The 22,778-nt window shown below is 38.6% G+C and overlaps 1 protein-coding gene across 2 annotated transcripts in view; it reads right to left on the reverse strand.

The window, feature by feature from the left end:
• The window catches only part of ephb2b (eph receptor B2b), a 149,199-nt gene that overhangs the window by 26,447 nt on the left and 99,974 nt on the right, over window positions 1-22,778 (reverse strand). For both annotated transcript variants that reach the window (XM_060858043.1, XM_060858042.1), the window contains exons 5-7: window positions 20,236-20,565; window positions 2,539-2,663; window positions 92-254 (exon numbers count right to left, since the gene is read on the reverse strand). In XM_060858043.1, coding sequence (XP_060714026.1) covers window positions 92-254; window positions 2,539-2,663; window positions 20,236-20,565 — 618 coding nt within the window. The remainder of the gene's footprint in view (window positions 1-91; window positions 255-2,538; window positions 2,664-20,235; window positions 20,566-22,778) is intronic.

The following is a 22,778-nucleotide window of genomic DNA, read 5'->3' on the forward strand; positions in this document are numbered from 1 at the left end:
GATTGGTTGTCTAAAATAACCTGAAAACTGCATAATCTTGCAAAATCTTTAATCCACCCTTAATCACTTTAAGCTATAGCATGCTACTTACCCTCGGTCATGGTCTGGAAGTACATCTTGCCACTGTAGCGTCCGAACCCGGCCACTGTACGTGCCCGCACTTGGAACACATAAATTCCCCCGGGCTTGAGTCCGCGGATGATGGCTGTGTTGGTCTGACTCCTCACGATGGATGAGTTATGCTCAGTCTGATCCTATGAGTTAAGGGACGAATGAAAAAGTGCGGAAAGGAAGGATGAGGAACCGAGCGTGAAAAACCTTCCCAGTGGTGAATAAAAAAATAAAACGAACCCCCCAGTGGCCATGGTGTTTCTTTTAGCTGTAATATCAGGCGTCACAGTGGAGTTGGGGAACTGTCACAACTACATATTGCTGTCTAGCGGGACTGGCTAAAGTGATAAATTGATAACTGATGGTATATTTATCTGTGTGTCTGTGAGAGAGACTGTGTGAGCCTATATGTATGTGTGCTGCTAGGCTGCAGTGTGCGTGTGTTCTCGTTGATAAACTTGGCTGCTCCTGTCAACTCTATCTCTCGCTGCTCTGATGGGAGCTTTGCAGCAATCTGACAAAGGCTGTTTTGACAGCAATGTCAGGGAGAGGAATTATGCTGAGGACAAAGCTGGAAAGAGAAAGCAGAGCTCAGGAGACCCACTGTCTGTTTATGTATATATGTGTGTGTGTGTGTGTGTGTGTGGGTGTGTGTGTGAGAGAGAGAGAGCAAGAGAGAGAGAGACACTAGAGTCTGAAAAACCATTTGAGTCAGTCTGTGTGTGTATGTGCACGTGTGTGTGTGTTTTTGAGTGTGTGTGTGTGTGTGTGTGAGAGAGAGAGAGAGAGAGAGAGAGAAAGAGAGAAACACTACAGTCTGAAAAACCATTTGAATCAGAGTGTGTGTGTGTGTGTGTGTCTGTATCTGTATGTGTGTGTGTGTGTGTGTGTACAGTATGTGTGTGTGTGTGTGTATCGGTGTGTGTGTGTGTGTGTGTGTGTGTGTGTGTGTATGGTGGTACATGATGCAAATGTGCTTTTAAAACCTAATAATTCATCTGAGGTGCTGTCTCTTAATACATATCTTGCATTAAATCATTAAATGTAATTATTAAATGCACATCATTAAATTAAAGCGAGGCATTTAACTAGTGAAAGCTAGCATATTTTCCAAGAGCCATAACATTATCGGTAGCCAAAATTCCATCTGAAGCAGCGATCTAGGAAAAATAGTTTAGTTTACCATTTTTGTAAAATCTGCTGATCTGCTGTATAAAAGATTTAATTCAAGGTTGGATTTTACTCTGTGTACAAAAAGTTTCTGTAGCTGTGTTTAGAAGAGTAATGCATAACGACAGCCTATTTATGAAATCCTATGTGTTTTCTGGAGTTTTAGACAGAGGAATTTGTTTCTGAAATACTGTTTTTATTCAGTCAACACTCCATTGTTTTAGCCACAAATCCCTGAACGTAACCTCAGCAGCTTTAACTAGTGGCTCCTCAGTGATTTCCTGTCCTAGTGAATAATTGTGATAACAATCGGCTTGAATGGATCAGTAGTTAAATAACAAAGTGCCAGCAGCCTCAAATATACAAGTCCTTGAAAATCCAGGCCTCTGCAGACAGATTGCTCAGGCAAAAAATTGTCTCAGTGCTTTTGCTGTAATTTCACCATGCTTATACTGTATAAATAAGGGAGGAAAAATAATGCATGTATATGTTTTTAATACTAGGGACATAAAATGAAGGGATTAACCGTGTGGCTGTTTGCAGGGATGAGACGTGCTACGATATAGTAAAAAGCCAAATAAAGGTGCTTAATGACTGTTAAGTCATTATCAGCTGATAAAGGTTCTTAATTATTGGATCACTATAAGTGGCAAAAGTTGCTATAAGTTAAAAAAAAGTTTGCATCATTATTATTATTATTATTATTATTATTATTATTATTATTATTATTATTATTATTAGCATCAAAATATACTAGACATGAGTGTGTGATATGTATATATGTATGCATGTAAAGAATGGCATCTTTTGACTTTGGGGCTAAACTCATCATTTTGTATTTTGTATTTAATCAAACTGTAATAATATATTATTTTATATCATTATATTTTGTCTTTAAATTAAAGAAAGATGCCTCTGCAAATTTAATACCTCCACTCGTGTTGTAGTCATTTACACACGCAATAACAGTTCCAGAAATGACCTCCAGGTTTAATAAATCACATTACTCGTGCTAAATGAGTCCATTTGCATTTACCTGCTATTCTGCAACTTTTTAGGCAGAAATGGCACAAGCTGCATATTTGTGTGTGTGTGTGTGTGTTTGTGTGCTTGTGTGTGTGTGAGTGTCTGTGTTTGTTGTTGTTGTTGTTGCTGTTGGAGGGGAGTTGGGTTGAATCAAGTGTAAATAACGTATGTTATATTCATGTTTAAAATTCATGTCAAATATTCATCTTTAACTTTATTCAGGTCTTGTACCTTCTCATAATATTGCAGCTCATAGTCCAGAATGACTCCATTGGGTTGATCCGGTTGTGACCAAGACAGAGTAATGCTGTCCACTGTACGGCTGACCTGGTGAATTATAGAAACTGTGGAGGGAGCTGAAAAAAAAGGAAAGACACATGGGACAGAGATTAGAAACAGTGAGCATATGATGAATGTTCACAATCAAGTTATAGCCACAGTTTAAAAGCTCGTCATAACTGCACGTACACAATGGAAATAGCGTGACAAAGTCCATCCAGCTCCAGGCCTGGAGCATGATGAAAAGGACTTCATGACTAAGCTTGTACACACTTGTACACAGGATATAGCACAGCTCTGAACCACATAAACAGAGCAGGGGAATTTCCAGCCATGTCTCAGTCTGTGTCTCTCATGTCGTCCCCAGGTCTATTCTTCACTATGCTCTGGTGTGAGCAAGTAGTATGCCTTTCCTCGCTGCAACATCCTCTAGAAAAAGCTGGAATCATTTAGAAAACCAAACCCATTTTCTAACAAGGGACGAGTATGTTATACAGCCAAAGATGGTGGTTGCTTAGACACCGTATGAAAGGGCCCTGAGCCGAGGTAAATGATTGGGCTGTTCCTCACAGTCATTAAACATGGCACAGCAGGTCAGACAGAAAAGGCTGGGCAAAATCACAACACAGTAGGAGCTGTGAGGGCTTTGGAGGACTCTGGATTTATGGCCCAGATCTCTGGACTGCACAAACGGCCATCACTAGGGCTAAGCCCCATAAAGAGAAAGGCATCTCCAGTGGCACGTGTTCTTCCATGGAAAATCTTCAGTGTGGAAAAGCCTGTCACTGCTAACACTGTGCTACGTCAGAGGTGCTGAAGTGCTAAACTGCTCTCGAAACATATTAGTTTCTGTCTTTGGTGTAGAGTTTGTAGCTCTTTTGTTTGTTTGTTTTTAAACCGCATAACAGAGAGTAACATTTAATCTCAATATATGCACTAGTTGTCAGTTTGTAATCTCCTATAATTATATCTAGTGTTATAACGCTTCAGTGGCTTATTTCAAACAAATTATAAATGTCAAATGTTGATTTCTGCTTTTGCTACAGAGCTCACAAAATACTCTTTGTGGTTTTGACCTTCACTTTTATTTTACAGCCAATTTCAATTTAACTGGTAGCTGATGCATAATGGTGTAACGTTAGTGAGAAGGCAATTATTTAAAACTCCTAGAAGGTCAACTGCCTCTTACTGCCAGCAATATGCTTTCTCTATAGCGATAAGATCAGATTAAAGAAGATAGCATTACAGTCAACTAAAGCAGGTGCAATATACACAAGAATAACTTAACTGAGTCTATGAAATGCCTTTATTTTTAAAGGTTATTTTAAATGCTTATATTTGAAATGTTACTTAGTCAACTTCCAGCCATTCATCTGTCCATTTTATGTACCGCTTATCTTACACATGGTGCAATGAGCCCGAAGTATATCCCAGACTTGGGGCACAGGGCGGAGCATAACCCGTCTGAGGGTACCATCACACACACATTCACACACTACAGACATTTTACAGTCAGCCTACAATGCATGTCTGGACAAGGAAGCTAGAGTATCCAGAGGAAACCCCTGAAGCATGGAGAGAACATTCAAACTCATACACCCACAGAGCGAAGATGGGAATAAAACCCCCAGCTTCAGAGATGTGCAGCAAACATGATAACCACTAATCTACTGCACCCCATTTAGTCAACTTATAACAGAATTATAAGCATGTTCAAAAATTAATCAGAAATTAAACCTTCAAAACGATTTCCAAGCATCTTACCCAGCTTATTCTGGTGTATCCTGGAAATCTGTACCATACATAATTGTGGTTTTATTTGCCAAATTAATTTCTCATTTAAATGATTGCAAACCAACTATTTCTACTGGATATATAATTAATTCCTTCCCTTAACTCCATTTTCCAGATTCTTACTGAAATACATCAACCGAATGAGCAGATCTAAAAACCAGGTGACTTCAGCTATTTCCCCTGTGTGCATCTACATCGCCAAATTAGTTTTTCTGTCATAAGGCACAGTCTAATAGGGCCAATAAGTCAAACTGCACAACAATGAGCTACCACGGGTGTCCAATTACATATGAATATATATTTTTAAAGGCTGACACAAGCTCTTTGTGCACTGCATTGCACTAGGCCTGGCATCTGGACTGCTGTCCTTAGTAATCTAATCCACAGTAATGCAAACAAAGCCAGGACATGTGCTCACACTGATGGACACATGCCAGTAAGAAAGAACAAGGAAGAAGGATAGCTGTGGTTTTCCTCTGAGTGAAGGATTTCCGCCCGAGAGTGAAATGACACACCAACATACAAGGGTTAGTTATTTCAAGAAGCCAGATACCAAGAAGTCAGAGGGCATCAGAGTTCAGGTGAAAGCAAAGCCGTACTGTTATGGCTCTAATATATATAATATGGTGTCTAATGAAGGAAATTATGCCTAATATCACAACATAAACAATGATTTTCTACACAACTTCTCTCCATGATACAGAGGATGATTTATTACAGAGTTCTTAACCACTAGAATTATCATCTGGTAGTGCATACGGATTAAGTTGTGAGAAAAGGGGTGAACTATTGACATAACGCCACTCTTAACCTTTAAACTCCATACATTTAACACTGAAACTGAATTATGTGTGTTATGGCAACCTGAGTCTCGCATGATATGCCCACAGGCCATGAACTGTCTGACATCTTTTGTCTACATTTCTGGCCCTGAGTTTCAAGGTCTTAAAGTTTAATCTGATTGGCTCTCTGTGAATACATACTTCTGTACTTCTTTTTCGCTTAAATTGTGACAAAATTTGTCTTTTAGAGCAAGACCGAGCCACTGCACTGAAGAAAAATTCAAAAGTTGTTCTAGTATTGTTTTTATTGTTCTACTATTTATTTGTATACAATAGCAGTTTATCTTCCTAAAAAAAGTCTACAAAATTAAGAACATGTTTGACATAAATGGAATAAAGTCTTGGTCAGTGTACTGCAGAAGCTGTGGACATGTTTCTATGATTTACAGACTAGTGGTTCTATAAAGGTCTGTATATAAGTGCAGTGGATTAATATTAAAGCTTTCCTCCAGAAGCATCCAAGAAGCAAAGTCCATAATCAATAAGAATCCTACAGTTGCTACCTGTATAAGCCTATTTAATGTTTGTTTAATGAAGCATGGCCTTGTAATCATACAGAAACCACTGCCAGGAAATTGATTTATCTAAACTGAGTAAATAAATTCCTCTCATCTTTACCATCATTACTCTGACCAGCTGCAACGTGCTCTTTTAAAGCAACTTCTATCTTTCCCTATTGTATTACTAAAAAAAAAAACTTGTCAGGCTGGTCTTAGTCCACATGGGTACTTTATAGCAGGTTGAAAAGGAGGCACAGGAAGTAAATGAGTCCACTATTAAAACACAGCTGCTATTGTATGTGCTTTCATTGCCTGTTAAAGGCATTGCTACTTCAAGGAAATTCCTTTCCATTTGCCCGATGGCGAGGGCACTTGTCTTTAAAAGTCAACAAATCTAACAGACCCAGTCTTTGCTAATGCTAAGAGTTTACGTAGTACTATGGAGAGATAAGGAAGAGAGAAACGGTGAAGAAAGCAGCTTTGGAAGTCTAAAAATATAAAGGTTCCTACAAGCATGTGGATCTCATTTGAAATCAGGTTGCGGTATCAACAGCGATGTGGAGATTTTAGAGAGACTATAGCTGTAAGTAGCTCCATCAGGTCAGCATTCATAAATTCTCCTCTTTCCTTCCACAGTAAAGTCTTCCCTAAGGCTACTTTCCCAGTGTGCCAAGGCAGATGTCATTCCTTCACTGTGTGGCCACTCCTGCATTTCAGAGATTCCCATCCAAACACAGTCTGAACTGTGCAGGAGTGTTGCTGCATTTGCATGTGCTCTCAGCAAAAAAAAAAAAAAAAAAAAGTCTGTCTGGCAGGCATCCCTGTTTCCCATCTGCAATGGATTGTGGGTTTTATGTCTCCGCGGAGTTTCCAGTGCTATAAAACAGTGCAGCGCGATTTCAGTTAATCAAGCTTTTAACCATCTGCATTGGAAAAGATTGAAGTATTAATGGACTCGTATACACACTATAAGCTAATTCAAAAATTGGCACTTCAGAAGCTTAAGAAGCTTGCAGACACTTATAGGGAGTTTGCATCTTATTTAATGCCCTCTACATGGCTCTGCTTCTTTGGCAGGAAGGAAATCTGTATTTTCCTCCAGCCAAATACATTTGGAGGTGAATTTAAGCTGAAAATTGTTCATTTGTTTGTTCGCTTTTTTCATGAATTCATTGTTGTCTTTAATAATCTTTTAATCTTTGCTTCCTCCACGGAGAGCCACAAATATTTAGGCCATATGTGTGGCGGCCCAGGAAAACCCTTCAGTACAATTTGTACACTTTGTACTATACAATGTCATGAAAATTACAGATATATGAATTGAAATATTTCACTTTTGCAGATATCTTAGTCCCACAAGTAACATGAGAGCTTTTTGAAGTCTAAGTTAAGCAAAAAAGGTAAGGAGTATGGAGGATTCAGGAACACTGAAATCCAACAAGCTTTCCCAAATCGCCACACACATAGTATCAGCAGGACCCAAGGGCAAAGGAAAATATTAGCTGTGAATTGTGAAAGATGAAGTGTCTTAGGACTGCACGTTATGTAGGCCACAAGTGCTCCTGTCTGACAAATCAAGACTCTCCGGCACAGCTCTCGGGTTGTATCGGTAATCTACACAATCCAAAAAAGGTAAGAAGAGCAGAGGAAGTTTAGGCTACCGAAGGATCTTCAGAGAGCGAGAACATTAATCTCTAAAAGAAAAACGAAAATAGGCCATATGGAGTTCATTTGCATCAGGCATTAAGATGGAGGAACTACTCCAAATCGGTTATCACATGCTTCAAAGCTGAACCCTTTCTACTGGGTTCAATATTCTAGAAAGTCTATGCTTAAAGAGGGTATGAAATCTATACAGACAGAAGAAAATAAAACTGGCAAAAGCGCAAAAAATCTGGAGGAACCTGCTGCATGATGCATGTGCCATGCATGTAGAGATGTAGAGAAGGTGTTTGGAGATGATAAACATTATTACTATGCTGCACATAGCTTTGATGTGAGCTCCAGTTGAATGTAAATGTGCACCAAACATAAATAGGACTTTCTGTATGTGCAAGTGGCTAATCCTGTCAGTCTCTGGTATGCTTGAACACCTTTGCTGATGATACGGAAAACATGCCTGAAGAACATTAGTCACTCCTACGCCATGCTCTCTGAGAAATACACGACATGGAAATTCCTAATATAATAATGAGAATTATAAATACTCCACATGAGAAGAGAGTAACAGATCTCTCATACAGGAGATGGAAAAAACAATGCAGCACAGGTCAGACGCCATAAAGCGAAAACACACGAGAGGATGAAAAGAGCCAAGAGTATTCATTATTAATATTATTAAAGTAGCTCTTAAAATGTATATTCACTTTAGTTGTGGTATGGGATCCTGGCCAAAAAGAAGAATTAGAAATAGTTCTGAATAATCTTTTAGACAGACTTTGTACTGCTGTTCGACATCTCATATAGTTGAGCAGTCTGCAAGCATTTGCACACCCTTGGTACAAAGTAAATATAGTGAAGAATTGGAATTGAAAGCAACATAAAATTAAATATCTTTATATCTTTGAGCTTGTACAGATGCTTCTTTAATGCTTGTTAAGAAATTACTGGTGAAAAAGCAAAATGCTCAAGCTTCAAAACTACGCCAAACTTATTTTGTATTCCTACTTCAGAAATCTCTTCAAATCTTTTCAGGTCTGTACACAAAAGGTAAACTTTCTTTCTAAAACATTTTTCTGTTGATTTGATTTGGATTTTTTGCTGTTATGAATTTTTGATTTTCTTTCATTTTAATATATAAATTGTATTCATTTTGTACATTAAAAACACTACATGTGCAAAATATTGAATTCAGTTACAATAAAAAGTATTAGAATATTATGCAGAATAATGTTGCTGTTATGTTTTATTCAAATCAGTGTATGGGGTCTGAGATTACTCAGAATATGAGGTAGGTGAGGCTTCATGGCCATGCAGTTAGCAAAAAGACAAGACAAGACTAAAGCAGCAAATATAAGGCAGGCCTTGGTCAATGCACTGATGAAGCCGGGCTAGGAATCGTCACGGATGAGTAGCGAGCAGTGTGACGACAAACGGATGAGTGTCATTAATAATCAGGCAATTGTGAGCAGGAAATAGGAGCTTGACTGGATGCCATGTGATGCATTCGCTGGCTGAGGATCATGGGAGGTGAAGACATTCATGTTTCAATATATGTAAGTAGTCCAAAAGTATATAAATAATTTCCACAGTAGATCCAGCTAATACACAGTGAAAATGTATTGCAGCATGCCATAAGTCTTGATGACATTATAGCGTAATAAATACAGAGCCAGTTTGTGTGTGCAAATGTTGACACTTTTATGTAAATTATGTGAAAATGTCAACTGATTTGCAAGATTGCTCGGTTTCCACAATTATGCCTAAAACAAGCACAGGGGTTTATATTCACTCTTCCGTAAAGAACTGTGTAATTAAATGCATATTTTACATTCTGGTGAGTGCATAGTCAATGACTCTGTCTCTTACTCTGCATACTTATGAAGACTGGATCTGTGGCTAATGCTAATAATGCAGCTCCTGCTTTGCCCCAGTGGCACCTTGTATGTGAGTAAACTCCACTGGCTAAAGCAGACCAATGACTGCTGCTGGTGCTCCAGGTGTCTTCTGCTCCACCCGGGCCACCCTCCTGACCCCGGCTGACACCTTCCATATGTGTCCTCACTGCCACCTTCTGTCCCCTTCCCACTCGAGCACATCCACTGCCAGAGCCTCTCTTGCTAAGACCTTCTGCTCTGTCCATGTCTAATATACCATTTAAAAGTTTAAATAAACCATAATAAAATACTATTTTTTTACCATGATTTTAGCATATTTGTTTGCATGTCATTTTTACCTGAAACGAAAGAAAGAATAGCAGTTTTTCCCCCTATAAATATAACTAAGGCCATTTTTATTTCTTTTTAACAAAATTTTTTTTTTTCGAAAAAACGAGATATGTATTGCAATTATAACACTCTTAAAGAATACAGACAGTAATCATGCATTCTCTGTTGCTGTGTAAAAGTTGTGGAATGAAGTACCGACGTTTATTTATCTCTCAGACCATGTTTTAAAACTCGTCTTTTAAATGTTATAACGATCATTAGGTATGGAACAGATGTAGGCTATTTGTGGGGTTTCATGCACTTTCCATTTTCTGATGTTATGATATTAGTTTTTGTATTTGGTCAGTACATTAGTAGGCTTTGTGATTTTAAAGTGTTTTGTAAATGAATGTGAAATCAAAAGAGATAAACAACATTGTTGACTTGATGAACAATCCATAATGAATTTTGGATTAGGTGAAAAATATTGATGCAAGGGACTAAAAGCACTTGTTATGACCTTGAGGTCATAGATGTGAAAGACAGGAGTGCTTGAACCCGTCACGTCTGTAGGTGAGAACCACTCAGCAGAGTGCCACCTCTCTTTCTAGGCTCTTCCACTGGTCCTTGTGGCCTAGCAGCAGCTTGCCAATGCAATTTTGGAGATAATTAAGTCATAAATCTTCCGCCGGTGCCCGACAGCGGCTGAGCCAGATTAGCGGGCCCACCTCTGAATAACGTAATTCGTTCACACAATGCCTCCTTCGCCTGATAAAAAAACCCTAATTCGTTTTCCTTCAGGTATTAACCCACAGCTGGCTCATGTGCTAACATTCACCTTGCTTAAACAAACAGCAGGCATGGAAAATGGTGAACGAATGGATAAATGAGTGCTATATGAAGCAAGAGGCGTGGCAGATGAATGACACATGGGACATATGAGTCTATATGCATTCGGCAGACTTTCAAACGAAAAGCTAATGGCTGTCAGGAGTTAAAGCTGGCAGGGGATCGTGAATGCCATGATGGCCAACACCGGGCATATGGTTATGGCAACTGCTGCACTGAACTAAAGCATTAGGCTAAAATAAAAAAAAAACCCTAGCAGAAACAATGTGCACTTTGACCACTTGAGAAAAAGAAACAACATTTTGTCAGACAAATACGCTATGAATATACTGCAGACAAATGTGCGGCGATCTGCAAAAAAACCCTCGAATGTCTCTGTGGCTGATTTCTGGAAAACGGGCAAAAATGAGAATTCGGGTTTTGACCAAAATTGAATGACTGGATATTTTCTAATAATGTGCTTGGATATCTATATTTCAAGAAACCATGAATGAATTCTCGCAAAACAAAACTTTTATTTAGGTGACTAGCTTGCCTTGGCTCTCTGTCTGCAAAGTGCATGCTGTGTAAGGAGAAAGTTGAACAAATGCAGCAGAAAAACAGTCAAGATGCATAATGAAACTGTGCTTTGTTGCTGTTCTCGTACTTAAACCAAGTTTTTGGAAAGCTACATGCTGTAGTGAATTGGACATAATGACTAATCAAATTAGTTTTGAACAGTGTTGTAATGTAACGGAGTACAAATACTTTGTTACTGTACTTAAGTAGAAATTTCACGTATCTGCACTTTACGTCGCTATTTAAATTTATGCCAACTTTCACTTTTACTCCACTACATTTCCTAAATAAAATATGGATACTTTTACTCCGTTATATTTCCACTAAGCATCTTCGTTACTCGTCACTACAAAATAAAATCAGAAGAAATGTGTGCGACTGCAATAAGGGAGGTTTAGCGAATCACTGCTCCTAGATTGCATTACGAAGCTCCGCACGCTCTATGGAGAAGCACAGGCACACGCAGCGTGCACGCGCAGTCAGAGCTGGAGGCATTTAGCTATAACGTTAATTGGCAGAAAGCTGCAAAGACGGCAACAAAAAGCAGTGAAATATCACTATTCTTATTACCAGAGTTGATAGCACAAACAAAATATTAATGCAAACAATCCATTCAATATTAAATAAAAATAACATTTATTGATTTGGTCTTTGTCTTGTGAATATTTTTTATTAATGACTGCATTCATTGGACACACTGTTTGTAAAGAATGCACACATACATGAACTGATTTGATTCAAGACTGACATCATTACATTATGCATAAAATTTTGGTGTCCACTTTTGCCATTAAATAATACCATAACTTTTGGCTTACTATGTAGTCATATAATATATAAAACTCTTCTTGTTTTAAATTCTCACTGAGGGCTAAACCCCCTAAAGATGAAATCCTAGAACTGCCCCTGCTCTTATGCCTACTGAAAATCACTGAAATTTTACTTTTTACTTTTACTTCAAATACTTAAGTACATTAAATATCAGAAAATTACTTTTGATACTTAAGTACAGTACATATCAGATACTTTAAGACTTTTACTTGAGTAATATTCTAAAAGGTAACTTTCATTTCTACCAAAGTCTTTTTCTAGTACGATACTTTTACTCAAGTATTGCTTTCTAGTACTTTATACAACAGTGGTTTTGAATCAGGTTTGCCGGGTTTCCTAATCCATAACATCAGCAAAATGGAGAAGAGCACTTACATACTCTGTTTTAATAAAAAGAAATTAATAAGAAGAAATCAGGTCAACAAGACTGAACGCCGAGTGAATTAATCAGCGATTATTCTTCGATGACGTTAGTATGAACAGAGCTCAGGTACAGTAAGTAATAGACGGGCCTTGAGACTATTTATATGACAGGCTGACTTTTACCGCATGTGATGATGAGGATGATGCTGATAAAAGTGAGAATTTAGTTCCCAATACAAAATAATTATTCTTTACATATTTGACAGTGTTTTTTATTTATTTTTTATATTAGATTAGGATTCAAAATACAAATATAGAAGCGATGGCATCTTTCAATGGATCTGGAATGAAATGTAATTTTCTCTCATTTCACTTTTGCCCAGACGTTAAAATGTTGCTGGTAGAGAATTTAAAACTCTGGGTGAAATAGAATGAAAAAGAAAGACAATATATATAGAAATTGTCAACATTTTACCATGTAAAGGACTTAGGAATTTCCTCACAAATGAAAAAAGTGAGGTAGGAGAAGTGTTCTTACAGACAGAGGAAAACTTTATTTAGGCCAAATCCTGTGTAAGAACTGTTAATAACAGCATCTACTGCCAAGCAAGCTGTTGGTTTTAGTCATCATTCCTCATTAATCTGCTCAGAGGAGATGTTTTCTCTTCCTGTGTTGAATAGAGGAAGAGCGAGTGCAGTGAAAGGAGTACAGCGGACTCTTTGAGTGGCACTTCCCCGGCGATTCTCCACTCCAAAGTGCCAGACAAATCACACATCACCAGTCATCTGTCACAGACTGCTTTAATAAAACTTCCAGAGGGTGGGCCAGACAGACAGATATTTTCAGTCTTCTCCCTGGTGAACGCTAGCCTTAAGCATGAGTATGAGTGTGTGTTTGTGTTTGGAATCAGCCTGAGTTTGTGTAATGACTGATTAACCCTGCGTGACCTTCTGGTGCAGAGCTGCAGAGGAAACGCATTGAGAGGTGAGTGGAGAGAGAGAGGGTAAAAGCTGGCTTTGTGTGTAGAAACCAGCCAAAACACAATCTTACTACTGCTTCTTACAGCTTCAGGCTGTCAGTCTAGTTTTCCTCAGAAAATTACCTCAATAAAACTGTGCCTGTTTTTTTTCTGTTCTGACAGAGCTACATAATTAAGACAAATCACAAATCTAAGAGAGGTAAGCCATGTTTGTTGGGTTTAGGGTGCTCAGGTTGCAGGGGGTTGGTTAACATGATTGTGTGTATAGTTGTCTGCATATATGGATAATATCATAGATATCAGGCCTGAGGGAAGAGCTGTTGAATAACTGTTTCTGGTTTAAACCTTGGCACAAGTGTTTCTGAGAACCGTTAAGATTCATGATTTATCACAACAGTTTAATGTTTCCAGAAAACAAGCTCTAATGAACGGATGAACGACTTTATTTAGTATATTATTCGTTATCGAAATGGCAGCATGACCTGTGACCGTTTTTACCTCATCGGAGAAAGTGCCTCAGCAATGTAAATGTGTAGTTTTTTCTGTACAAAAAAATATTAAGTGTTTATCATCAGTGCTCTGATATTCATGTGCTAAACCCTTTATATATTTAAATCCTAGCTTATCATTCATGTGAGAAAGATTATGAAAAAAATAAATCACACCTCAACACCGGTAGACACAACGTAACCTACACTACCATTCAGAGAAATGCCACTACAAGCTATGTGGTAAAAGCATTAAAGAGAGTATGGGATGTAATCTGGACCCATAATTCTACAAGTTTGAAGAATCGACTATTTAAAATCAATTACCTTATTATATAATATAAATATATTTTGTATTTAAAAAGGGATGGTTTCTAACACTCAGATACTTAAACTAATACAAGTTTGTAACCACACTATTGCCAAAACATGTCTTAAAGAAACCTCGCAAATCCTGTCATCTCAACGTAGCAACAGAGTTTAAGCTCCTGCCAATTCCCACCCCTGTGGGGTGTATGTTCAGACTGCCCCCAGAAACCACACTTTTTATGCCTTAAAGTTAAAGTTCACATAGACTTGAATATCTCAGGCCATAAATCTATGAAAAGAAAAAAATAAACATAAGGGATGGGGACAAGCATTAGTGTTTTTAAAGGTGAATAACAGTACAGCACAGTACAGAATGTACAGTAGCTCATGTTCCTCTGTTGTTTGTTGCTCTTTTTTTTCTTTTTGCTCTTTTTTTTTTAAATGAGCTTTGCATCATGCACAGCATTACATGTGAAAAACCAGGGAGAGTGATGATGGCTCCAACAGCTGCTGGGAAACTTCCAGAAAACAATGCAGCAAGGGCCGGAAAGAGCTGTGCAGCACACCACACGTTGTTGAAAGTGAAAAATGAAAGTTTTGGTTCCAAAAACACTTACTTTGCTCTCATCAGTGTGTTAGCAGCCTGAAGGGGAGGCGTTCATATGAGAGACATACTTTCATGCTAGTCAATTCCAATTTACTTATTTGTTTGTTTCTTCTAAATGATGCCCCTCCTCTTTACAGCTGTAGGGCTTCAGAACGACACTAATTAACACTTGTGCTTACACACACTCTCCCTTTCTCTTTCTGCCCTTCTCACTATTTCTCATGCATACCAACTTGTGAGGCCAAATTGTGGAAACGGAGAAGTGCCGAGTTGCCCAGGCTAATGAGGGATGACAAGATGTTTATGTAACCCCAAAGCCCCCTGAACCAGAAGCAATTAAAGGCCTGGCCCTTCTGACCCAGGCCTCTCAGTTCCAGTGGCCTGTCCTGGGGGAGCGAATGGTTAAATGGGGTGCTGCTGTGAGCTCCAGCCCCAATTGGACCCTTTCACAGCTCTCTCTCACTGAGACCTAGTTCTCCTAATCCAAAGTGATGGCCACTCTGTGTGAGAGGGTGCTGATCGGATCCCAGGATAGAGGGAAGTGAAAAAAGGCCAAAAGGGGCAAACACACATGAGAGAAAAAAGAGAAAGAGAGAAAGATCAAAAGAGAATAGAGAGAGATCAAAAGAGAATAATAGAAGGAGCAAGATAGATAGATAGATAGATAGATAGATAGATAGATAGATAGATAGATAGATAGATAGATAGATAGATAAAAAGTGTGTGTGTGTATGTGTGTGTGTCTGTGTGTGCTTGTGTGTCTGTGTGTGTGTGTGTGTGTGTGAGAGAGAGAGAGAGAGAGAGAGAGAGAGCTCTTTAGAAATATTTACTACACCATAAGGTTGCTATTAACTGTCTGCCTTAAAGGCCATAAAGAGTGATATTTGCGGGGGGAAATAAAATGCACCGACTTAATGAATGAGCACAGCAAAGCACTTTGATGATTCTCTACCTATTAAAATAACTTATATGGCAAAGAAAGAATCCAGCACTGACCACTATTGTTTAATGAAGTCCGCTGTATGATTTTTTACCCCAAAGACCTATCATAGCCATTAGCAGTGTAGTGAGAATCGTGTTACACTTTTTCTTCTGCTTGTGCTTCCTCTGGGAGTCTTGACTATAGTTCAGGCAAACTAATTTTACCAGACGGATAACATTCCTCTGAGGAATCTGATGCTATTGTTTCTTGGTCAGGTAAACTCTTTTTAAGAAGTGTTTCATTTCTAATTGGACATTCTAATGAGTCGGATTGCTAATGACCGATCCCCATTGAGAACATGGTCAAATCGATCAATTATTTAGTATCTGCGTAGAACTAAGAAAGGGAGTAAAGATGTGCATCTAAGTCTGGATCTGCTAAAGCTTGCCAGAAGTTTAAAGGTCACTGTTACTTAAAGGTGTAGTTGACAAACAAATATGGACACCTTCTGTTCCTTACTGGCTGGATGCTGGTGATGGCAGTGCACTTCAATTTTTTTTTCTTCTTATTTCTAGAGCCAGTGGCTGCACAGGGACCAGAATCTTTCCCAGGAGCAGAAATGTTATTGGTTCTGCCAAGCATCTGAATGTCAAATATTGTCAATGCAGCTTTACTTTAGATCCTTACACATAAAATGCAAAATACTCCATACCAAATAATGTAGATTGAAACTGCAGTTCGGTTTGCGTTGCTTCTACAGGAGGATTATATTTGCTTTTAACTACGTGTGGATGCATATACTGTAGATAGCATATAGAAAATGGCTGTTGCAAATGTCCTGCAGTTGTTTGAAGTGTCACTTGTCGCTTCGGTACGAACTGAGCATCTTGTCCTTGTGGTGAATACCAACAGAAATTTTGGGAGTAGGACAGCACCATAGACACACTGTATGCAACTAACTAAATAAACTAGTGTCTCATATCCTACACTTATGTACTGCTCTAGACCTTTCAAATATGAGAATACACTTGAATGTAAGATCACAGTTTTCACAGCTCAAACACTTTAAAGGAGACAGAAATCCCTATTGTGTTTAATGTTGATGTGCATGAAATTGCTCAACATTTTACAGTTTGACTTGGAAACCTGATGGAAATAAGCCTTCCACTGAGATTTACCTATTTGACGCTGCTCATATTTTTCCAGATTTAAATAAACTACACTGGCAAATATGTGAACAATGTCACTCCCATTGCTGCTGATTCTGCACACACACAAAAGTAAAAAAGTATATATAAAAAAGGCCAGTCATGATATGTAATATTTAGAAATACATAATGGAATTCAGTGTTAAATGACAAGCATCAACACATATTATGTTTATGGTGGGAAAACAATGACCTAGCAAACTATTTCAGCAGTACTGGAAAAAATATTCTGCTCGAGTCGACTCTAATCTTTAAAACATGAACTAATCTGTAGCAGATGCTCCTTTGTGGTTTATCCAATCACATGCATTTATAAACTAGATTGGATAAACAGCTCATTAGACTAGAGACTAGCTACAGGGCTAGAGACGTTAAGTCAGGAAGAGGGGGAATTTTCACTAGTGGTATTCAAATTTCTATTTTTTTCTTTGGGTAACTGACAACAAGGCTTAAAAAAAAAGAAAAGTCAACCACTAACTAAAAGCATCACATTCTGATCTGTTCAGATTCCATGGCTATAGTCACATGAAGCACCACCATGAACTAAAAACATTAGCATCTTGAATTGTCTTATATATAGCCATGAACTAAGAATTAATAGTAAAGCGTTAAAATGTCATTTTGAATTTTCACCATTCAGTAACAATTGTTTAACCGGATCTTTGTAAGCAAGAAATTATTTTTTATCAGGATCTCACAAATTTATCTTGAATATCCCTTTAAAATTAATTCTGTATAGCTGAAAGCTGTAGAAAATAAAATAATGAGTATTTAAAACGAACGTACCAAAAATGATCTGATATAAATTTTATATGTAACACTTTTTTTAGATTGAGGAACGACGAGGTCTGCGGCTTTCATTTCGAGGACTTTATTCTGGCACAGACTCTGCTGAACTAAACCCTACTTTCTGGTAACTACTTTCTCGTTGTCTTTAAAATGACACTGGAGACTGATTTATCTTTCTTCCCTTCGCAGCAATCCCCATAAGCCTGAAAATATCCTACTAAATGTCACAAGTGCAGTGTGTGTAACTGGTAAAAACAAGAGCATGAAATTCAGAGGCCTTGACAGTGTCTGTCTGTCTGTCAGTTTAGAGAAATAGAAGGGTCATGTGACTTTGCTCATCATGCTCGAGTATGGCTTTGTGCTTTAATGTTCCACTGAATACGTTAAACACATTTTCACTGCACAAACATTCTGTGCTAATTGGATTTCCACAGCTGAATGGATGGATGAGGGGTGCACAAATTACAAAGGAGGGGGTAAATTATTTGTTTTCACAAAAAAAGGGAAAGACAGGAAGAAAACTGTCTGTGAATCTTCTGTTAAAGCCGGGTGAGTGAAAAGTGAGATGTGGGATGCGTTTATAGAGAGAAGTATTGCGGATCGTGTGGGGCGTCATAGAGACACGGTGGCTTGTGGTTTATACTATGGCTTGCATAAGGATTCACCCACCTGAACATCCCACAAAGCAACAATAAATCCTTTACTGAAAAACAGAAAGAATACGGCCATCCACTGAAATCCAGTGACTGGGTAAAGAGGGGATTAGTCAGAGAAACAAACAAGAGACCATTTTAGTTCTGGGGGTGAATACTTATGCAAGTATTCATGCAAGTGTGTATGTGTGTGTATTTGTGAGAGAGAGAGGGGGAAAGTGAGACAGTTGAGTGTTGGATTCTCATAAAAGACATTCATCTTTTTGAACAGACTTCCCAGCTTGCTCTTGGGCAACATTTATCACATTACAAGCCCTCCTTCAGCTCAAAGCCACATCATATTGAATTTTCCTTTCCTTTTACTTCAGACATCTGTCCTTTCACCTCCTTTTTCCTTAGAAATGTCTCTCCGGAGCCACTTTCTCATGCCACTGGACACCAAGCCAACTGGGAGGGATAGTTATCGGAAAAGTGACGATTTTTATCCCTAGCGGCACATCACATTCAATAAAATAACGTCAAGCCTCAGAAACGTGGGTTTAATGAGGCCAAGCCAGGCTCTGGTGGCAAAAAAAGAGCTGGCAAGCTGTTCCAAGTGAATCGAGTAAAGACATGAGTGCGAGCAAAGATAAAGTCTCTCTCCTTCAGAGTTAATCAGCGTGCTGAGAGCTGATTCCAGATCAGTCCACCGCATATTTCACAGAGACAATTAAAGCACAAACCAGAACCTTTGCCACGGCGTCAACAAAAACGCATTTCAGGGATATAAAAAGGACAGTTTCAGTTGCTACAGCATCATCTGATTGGGAAAAGTTTTCAAGCCTCTGTCACTTCAATAAGATGTAAAATGTTTTGAAGCTTTTTTTTTCAGATTTAAAACAAATTTCTCCAGGCCTCTGGCTCAAAGAGTTTTGGAAGTGTGCCAGAGAACAGTTTACGGTTTAAGCTTGTGTATATCTCATCAAATCTTCTGGAGCTTATTCCTAATGTCTTCATAAACTGAGGCAGGCATACTGCCGGGAGCTTGGGAGGAGAATGAAATACGGCTTCCTGATGTGGTTATGTATGCAGAGGGCATTGCAATCACTGACTGGTCCGAAGGAAATGGAGCAGGCAGGAAGTCGCACTTTAATTGTCAGCACCCCTTTCACAGATGATGAGCTCACAGCTGTAAGACCAGTAGGCCATCAAGCCACATCTGGGGGGGTTTGTGTTTATCAAGTTGGAGTTTTCAATCATTTGTTTACAATGTATGTGAAACAAAGGATAACCACAAAAAGAGAACCAGGAAAGAGGACACAGAAACACCTGCTCAAAAATACTTAGTTCAATCACTGACTGAGCCCCAGGGCTCTGAGGAGCTAATTGTAGCCAGCTCAAATAGAGTTTAGAGAACAAAACTCACGTATGATTCCTCGTGTATCATCACTACAAGACACACCACAGTGGATAACAATTTTGTATTATGTAGTTAAATGAATTAAAATAAGGAATAAATCAAGGCAGTTCATAATGTTACTGAAGAACAATCAGTGATGTGATGGTTTGATGAAGCTGATGTGAAGCTACAGCATTTTCATCATGTGGAACATTTAGAAACGGTTTGTTTCTTTTATCACGGACTTTAGCAGCAGCTTTAAACAGTCATTCTCTTTTGCTTGACATTACTAATAAGAAAAAAAAATGCTGTTTGGTATGTTAGACAGTCTGTAAAGTTCTGTTGTCATGAGCATTTTCCAAATTCTGTGTTACAAAGCGCTGACATGGGTGACTCCTTCCAAAAATGCAGAATAAATGTCTTCTTACAGAAAACATCACCATATTAAAAATGACAGTTCAGTCTTTTTAAATTTAGTTTTGTTAGGTGTTTTATTTGGTTTGGTTACATTGTGGGTATTTTGTAAATCTGTATAACTCCTGAATATTTGCTGCTTTGACAAAACAGAACTGCAACCGCTTGTTTGTCTTTAGTATGAATTTACTCAATACTCATTCAAAATAACTGTTAATACAGAATCTAAATACTGCCTAATCGTAATATTTCCAAAAATCCGAGCAGTACAGCTAAAGAAGAAAAAAAAGAAACTCACCAGCCTGGTTGGTTGTTATATTGACAGACACGTATTGGGGTGAATGTGGGCTCTGGTCTGAAACTCCATTGACAGCCTGCACCTCAAAGGTGTACTGTGTGTGAGCGAGCAGGTCACTGATGTAGACCCATGAGTCGGTGAGGCCCAGCTGGCGTGGTGTGAACTGAACGTTGTCGCCGCATCGTGTACAGCCTCTGCCACCGCAGCTCTTACAGATCACATTGTAAACTACATCGCCGCGGCCACCGCTCTCGCGTGGAGGACTCCATTCCAGCCTCAGTGACGTCTCATTCACATTCGAGATCACATTCTGTGGAGCCGATGGTACGGCTGTGGACACACGCGCACACACACACACACACACACACACACACACAAACTCAGAGTTACACATAAACCCTAGTGTTATGCACCTGATAAAGATGATAAACAAAAAGTTCCAAACTTAGACTAAATCCCTATTTGGATAGTATTAGTTTCTCATTTTTCCTTATGGCCATAGATGTTTGTGATATGTATCAAAGTAAGAATACTATAAGCATGATATTGTGGACAATACTAATATAAACTGGTTATCATCGTGTTCAGCTTTTGACTGACTTTTTTCCTTTCTAATAAAATAAACACTATGGATGCTTACAAAGAACTCTTCTTTTCATAGCATGTCAACATTGGAAAACATGAACTGTTTAACACCTGTAATAGAAGGAATTACCCCAGCTATCTATGTAAAACCAATACTGTAGAGGTTGGAAGCATTCAGGAAACTTGGCGTCTTGGCTCTTAGGCAGAAATCCTGATCTGTTTCGAAAACAACCCGTTTCTCAAGAAACCTATTACCACATCAAATGTTTCCAAACCGCAATTACATCCTGAATTTTTTTTTGTTTAGTCCAGTTCTGCTGCTAATTCATATGTGCTCTGTGTAAAAACAATGAACTGCACCAAGATTTGGAACGCTGCAATTACAGGGTTGCGTCATGCTGGTCTACATCAAACCAACATCACTTGGCACTGCTAATTAACAACAGGAAATACAGGTTTACTGCTCACTGGAATCTAAGAGCTCATACTGAGAGCTACGTCACATTCAAGACTAGTAAATTCTCCCTGTGTGTTTGAGAAAGAAAACTTGCTGGATGAAAAGTCTTAGCAAATACACTGTAATATGTTTACACATTAAAACATGTATATAAAAAAAGAGAGATTTCCATGTAAATGGCCTCCTATTTTTTGTTTTTTTTGATAACAGACAGTCCATCTAAAACAAACAAACAATACCCGTATTTATCTGTAGCAGGCATGTGGTTCTAATTAGTGTATCCTGTTCTCTGGGGCTAATGAGATAGCCAAGAAGCAACCCTCCACCCTCTTAATGTTTAAAAAGGAAAGAATATCCAACTGATAGCTCATTTATGACCCTTTTAATCACATCCCCATTACGAGACATCTCCAGTCCTGAAGGGCAAACCCATGATGGCCCCTTTTATTGCACGCAAAACTGTTCCTAAACATTGCCATCCTAGGGAAAGCGAGTGGTAATGGGCGGTGTTAAGCTCTTTGGAGCTCTCAGATGTGCTCCTTTCCAGTCTTTAATCAGTGTGAAGCCTGCTGAGCGGCAGCTCCGTGACGTTGATGCTGTTTTCTTATTCACAACAGCTGCTCTGCTCCCAGCGCTGGCCTTATGCAAATGCCTTTTGTCAAACAGCTCAAGTGATCTTCCTTTCCCTTTTGTTTTCTCTCTATTTCTCTGGCTGGCTTTTCCCTTCTTGTTCTCTGCCCTCTCCTCCTCCTGCTCTCCTCACCACTGCTTTCATACAGAAATGAAAACACAGTGCGTACAATGGCGAAGGCAGTTTTGGCAGCATCGGCCTCCTGCATGTATACAAAGAGGCCATGCCCTCCTCTGTTAGGCAATAACCCAGACTGCTCCAAGGCCAGAGGGAATACGCAGAGGCTGCATTGTGGCAACAGAGCTTTAACCTGTTTCCTGTAATGTAGGAGGTCAAGGTTTGGCTGAAGGCTTTGTGCTGCTGTTGGCATACTCAATGTACAGAGATATAACAGAAATGAGAATTTTGTCTTTTTGTAGACAAATTTTTTTTTTTAATTTTTGTAACACACAAATGAACTAATAAGTAACCTTAAATTTCCTCTAGGATCAATAAAGTATCTATCTATCTATCTATCTATCTATCTATCTATCTATCTATCTATCTATCTATCTATCTAATAAAAAAAGAAACATCTGAAAAAAGAGAATAAAGAAATTGAAGTTATATGAATGCTTAGCTGCTTAAAAAGTTAGATTTTGCAAGTAGATGCTATTTGCAGGTGATTTGAACAGAGATGGGGGACTTGAGTCATATGACTTGACTCGAGTCAGACTTAAGTCACAAATTTGAGACTTGAGACTTGCTTGACAAATATTAAAAAAAAACTCGACTTGACTTTGACTTGACATTCATGACTTGAGACTTACTTGTGACTTGCACATGTGTGACTTACTCCTACCTCTGGATTTGAATTTAGACTGGAGGTTT

The sequence above is a fragment of the Tachysurus vachellii genome, chromosome 22, assembly GCF_030014155.1.
Source record: "Tachysurus vachellii isolate PV-2020 chromosome 22, HZAU_Pvac_v1, whole genome shotgun sequence".
NCBI lineage: Eukaryota > Metazoa > Chordata > Actinopteri > Siluriformes > Bagridae > Tachysurus > Tachysurus vachellii.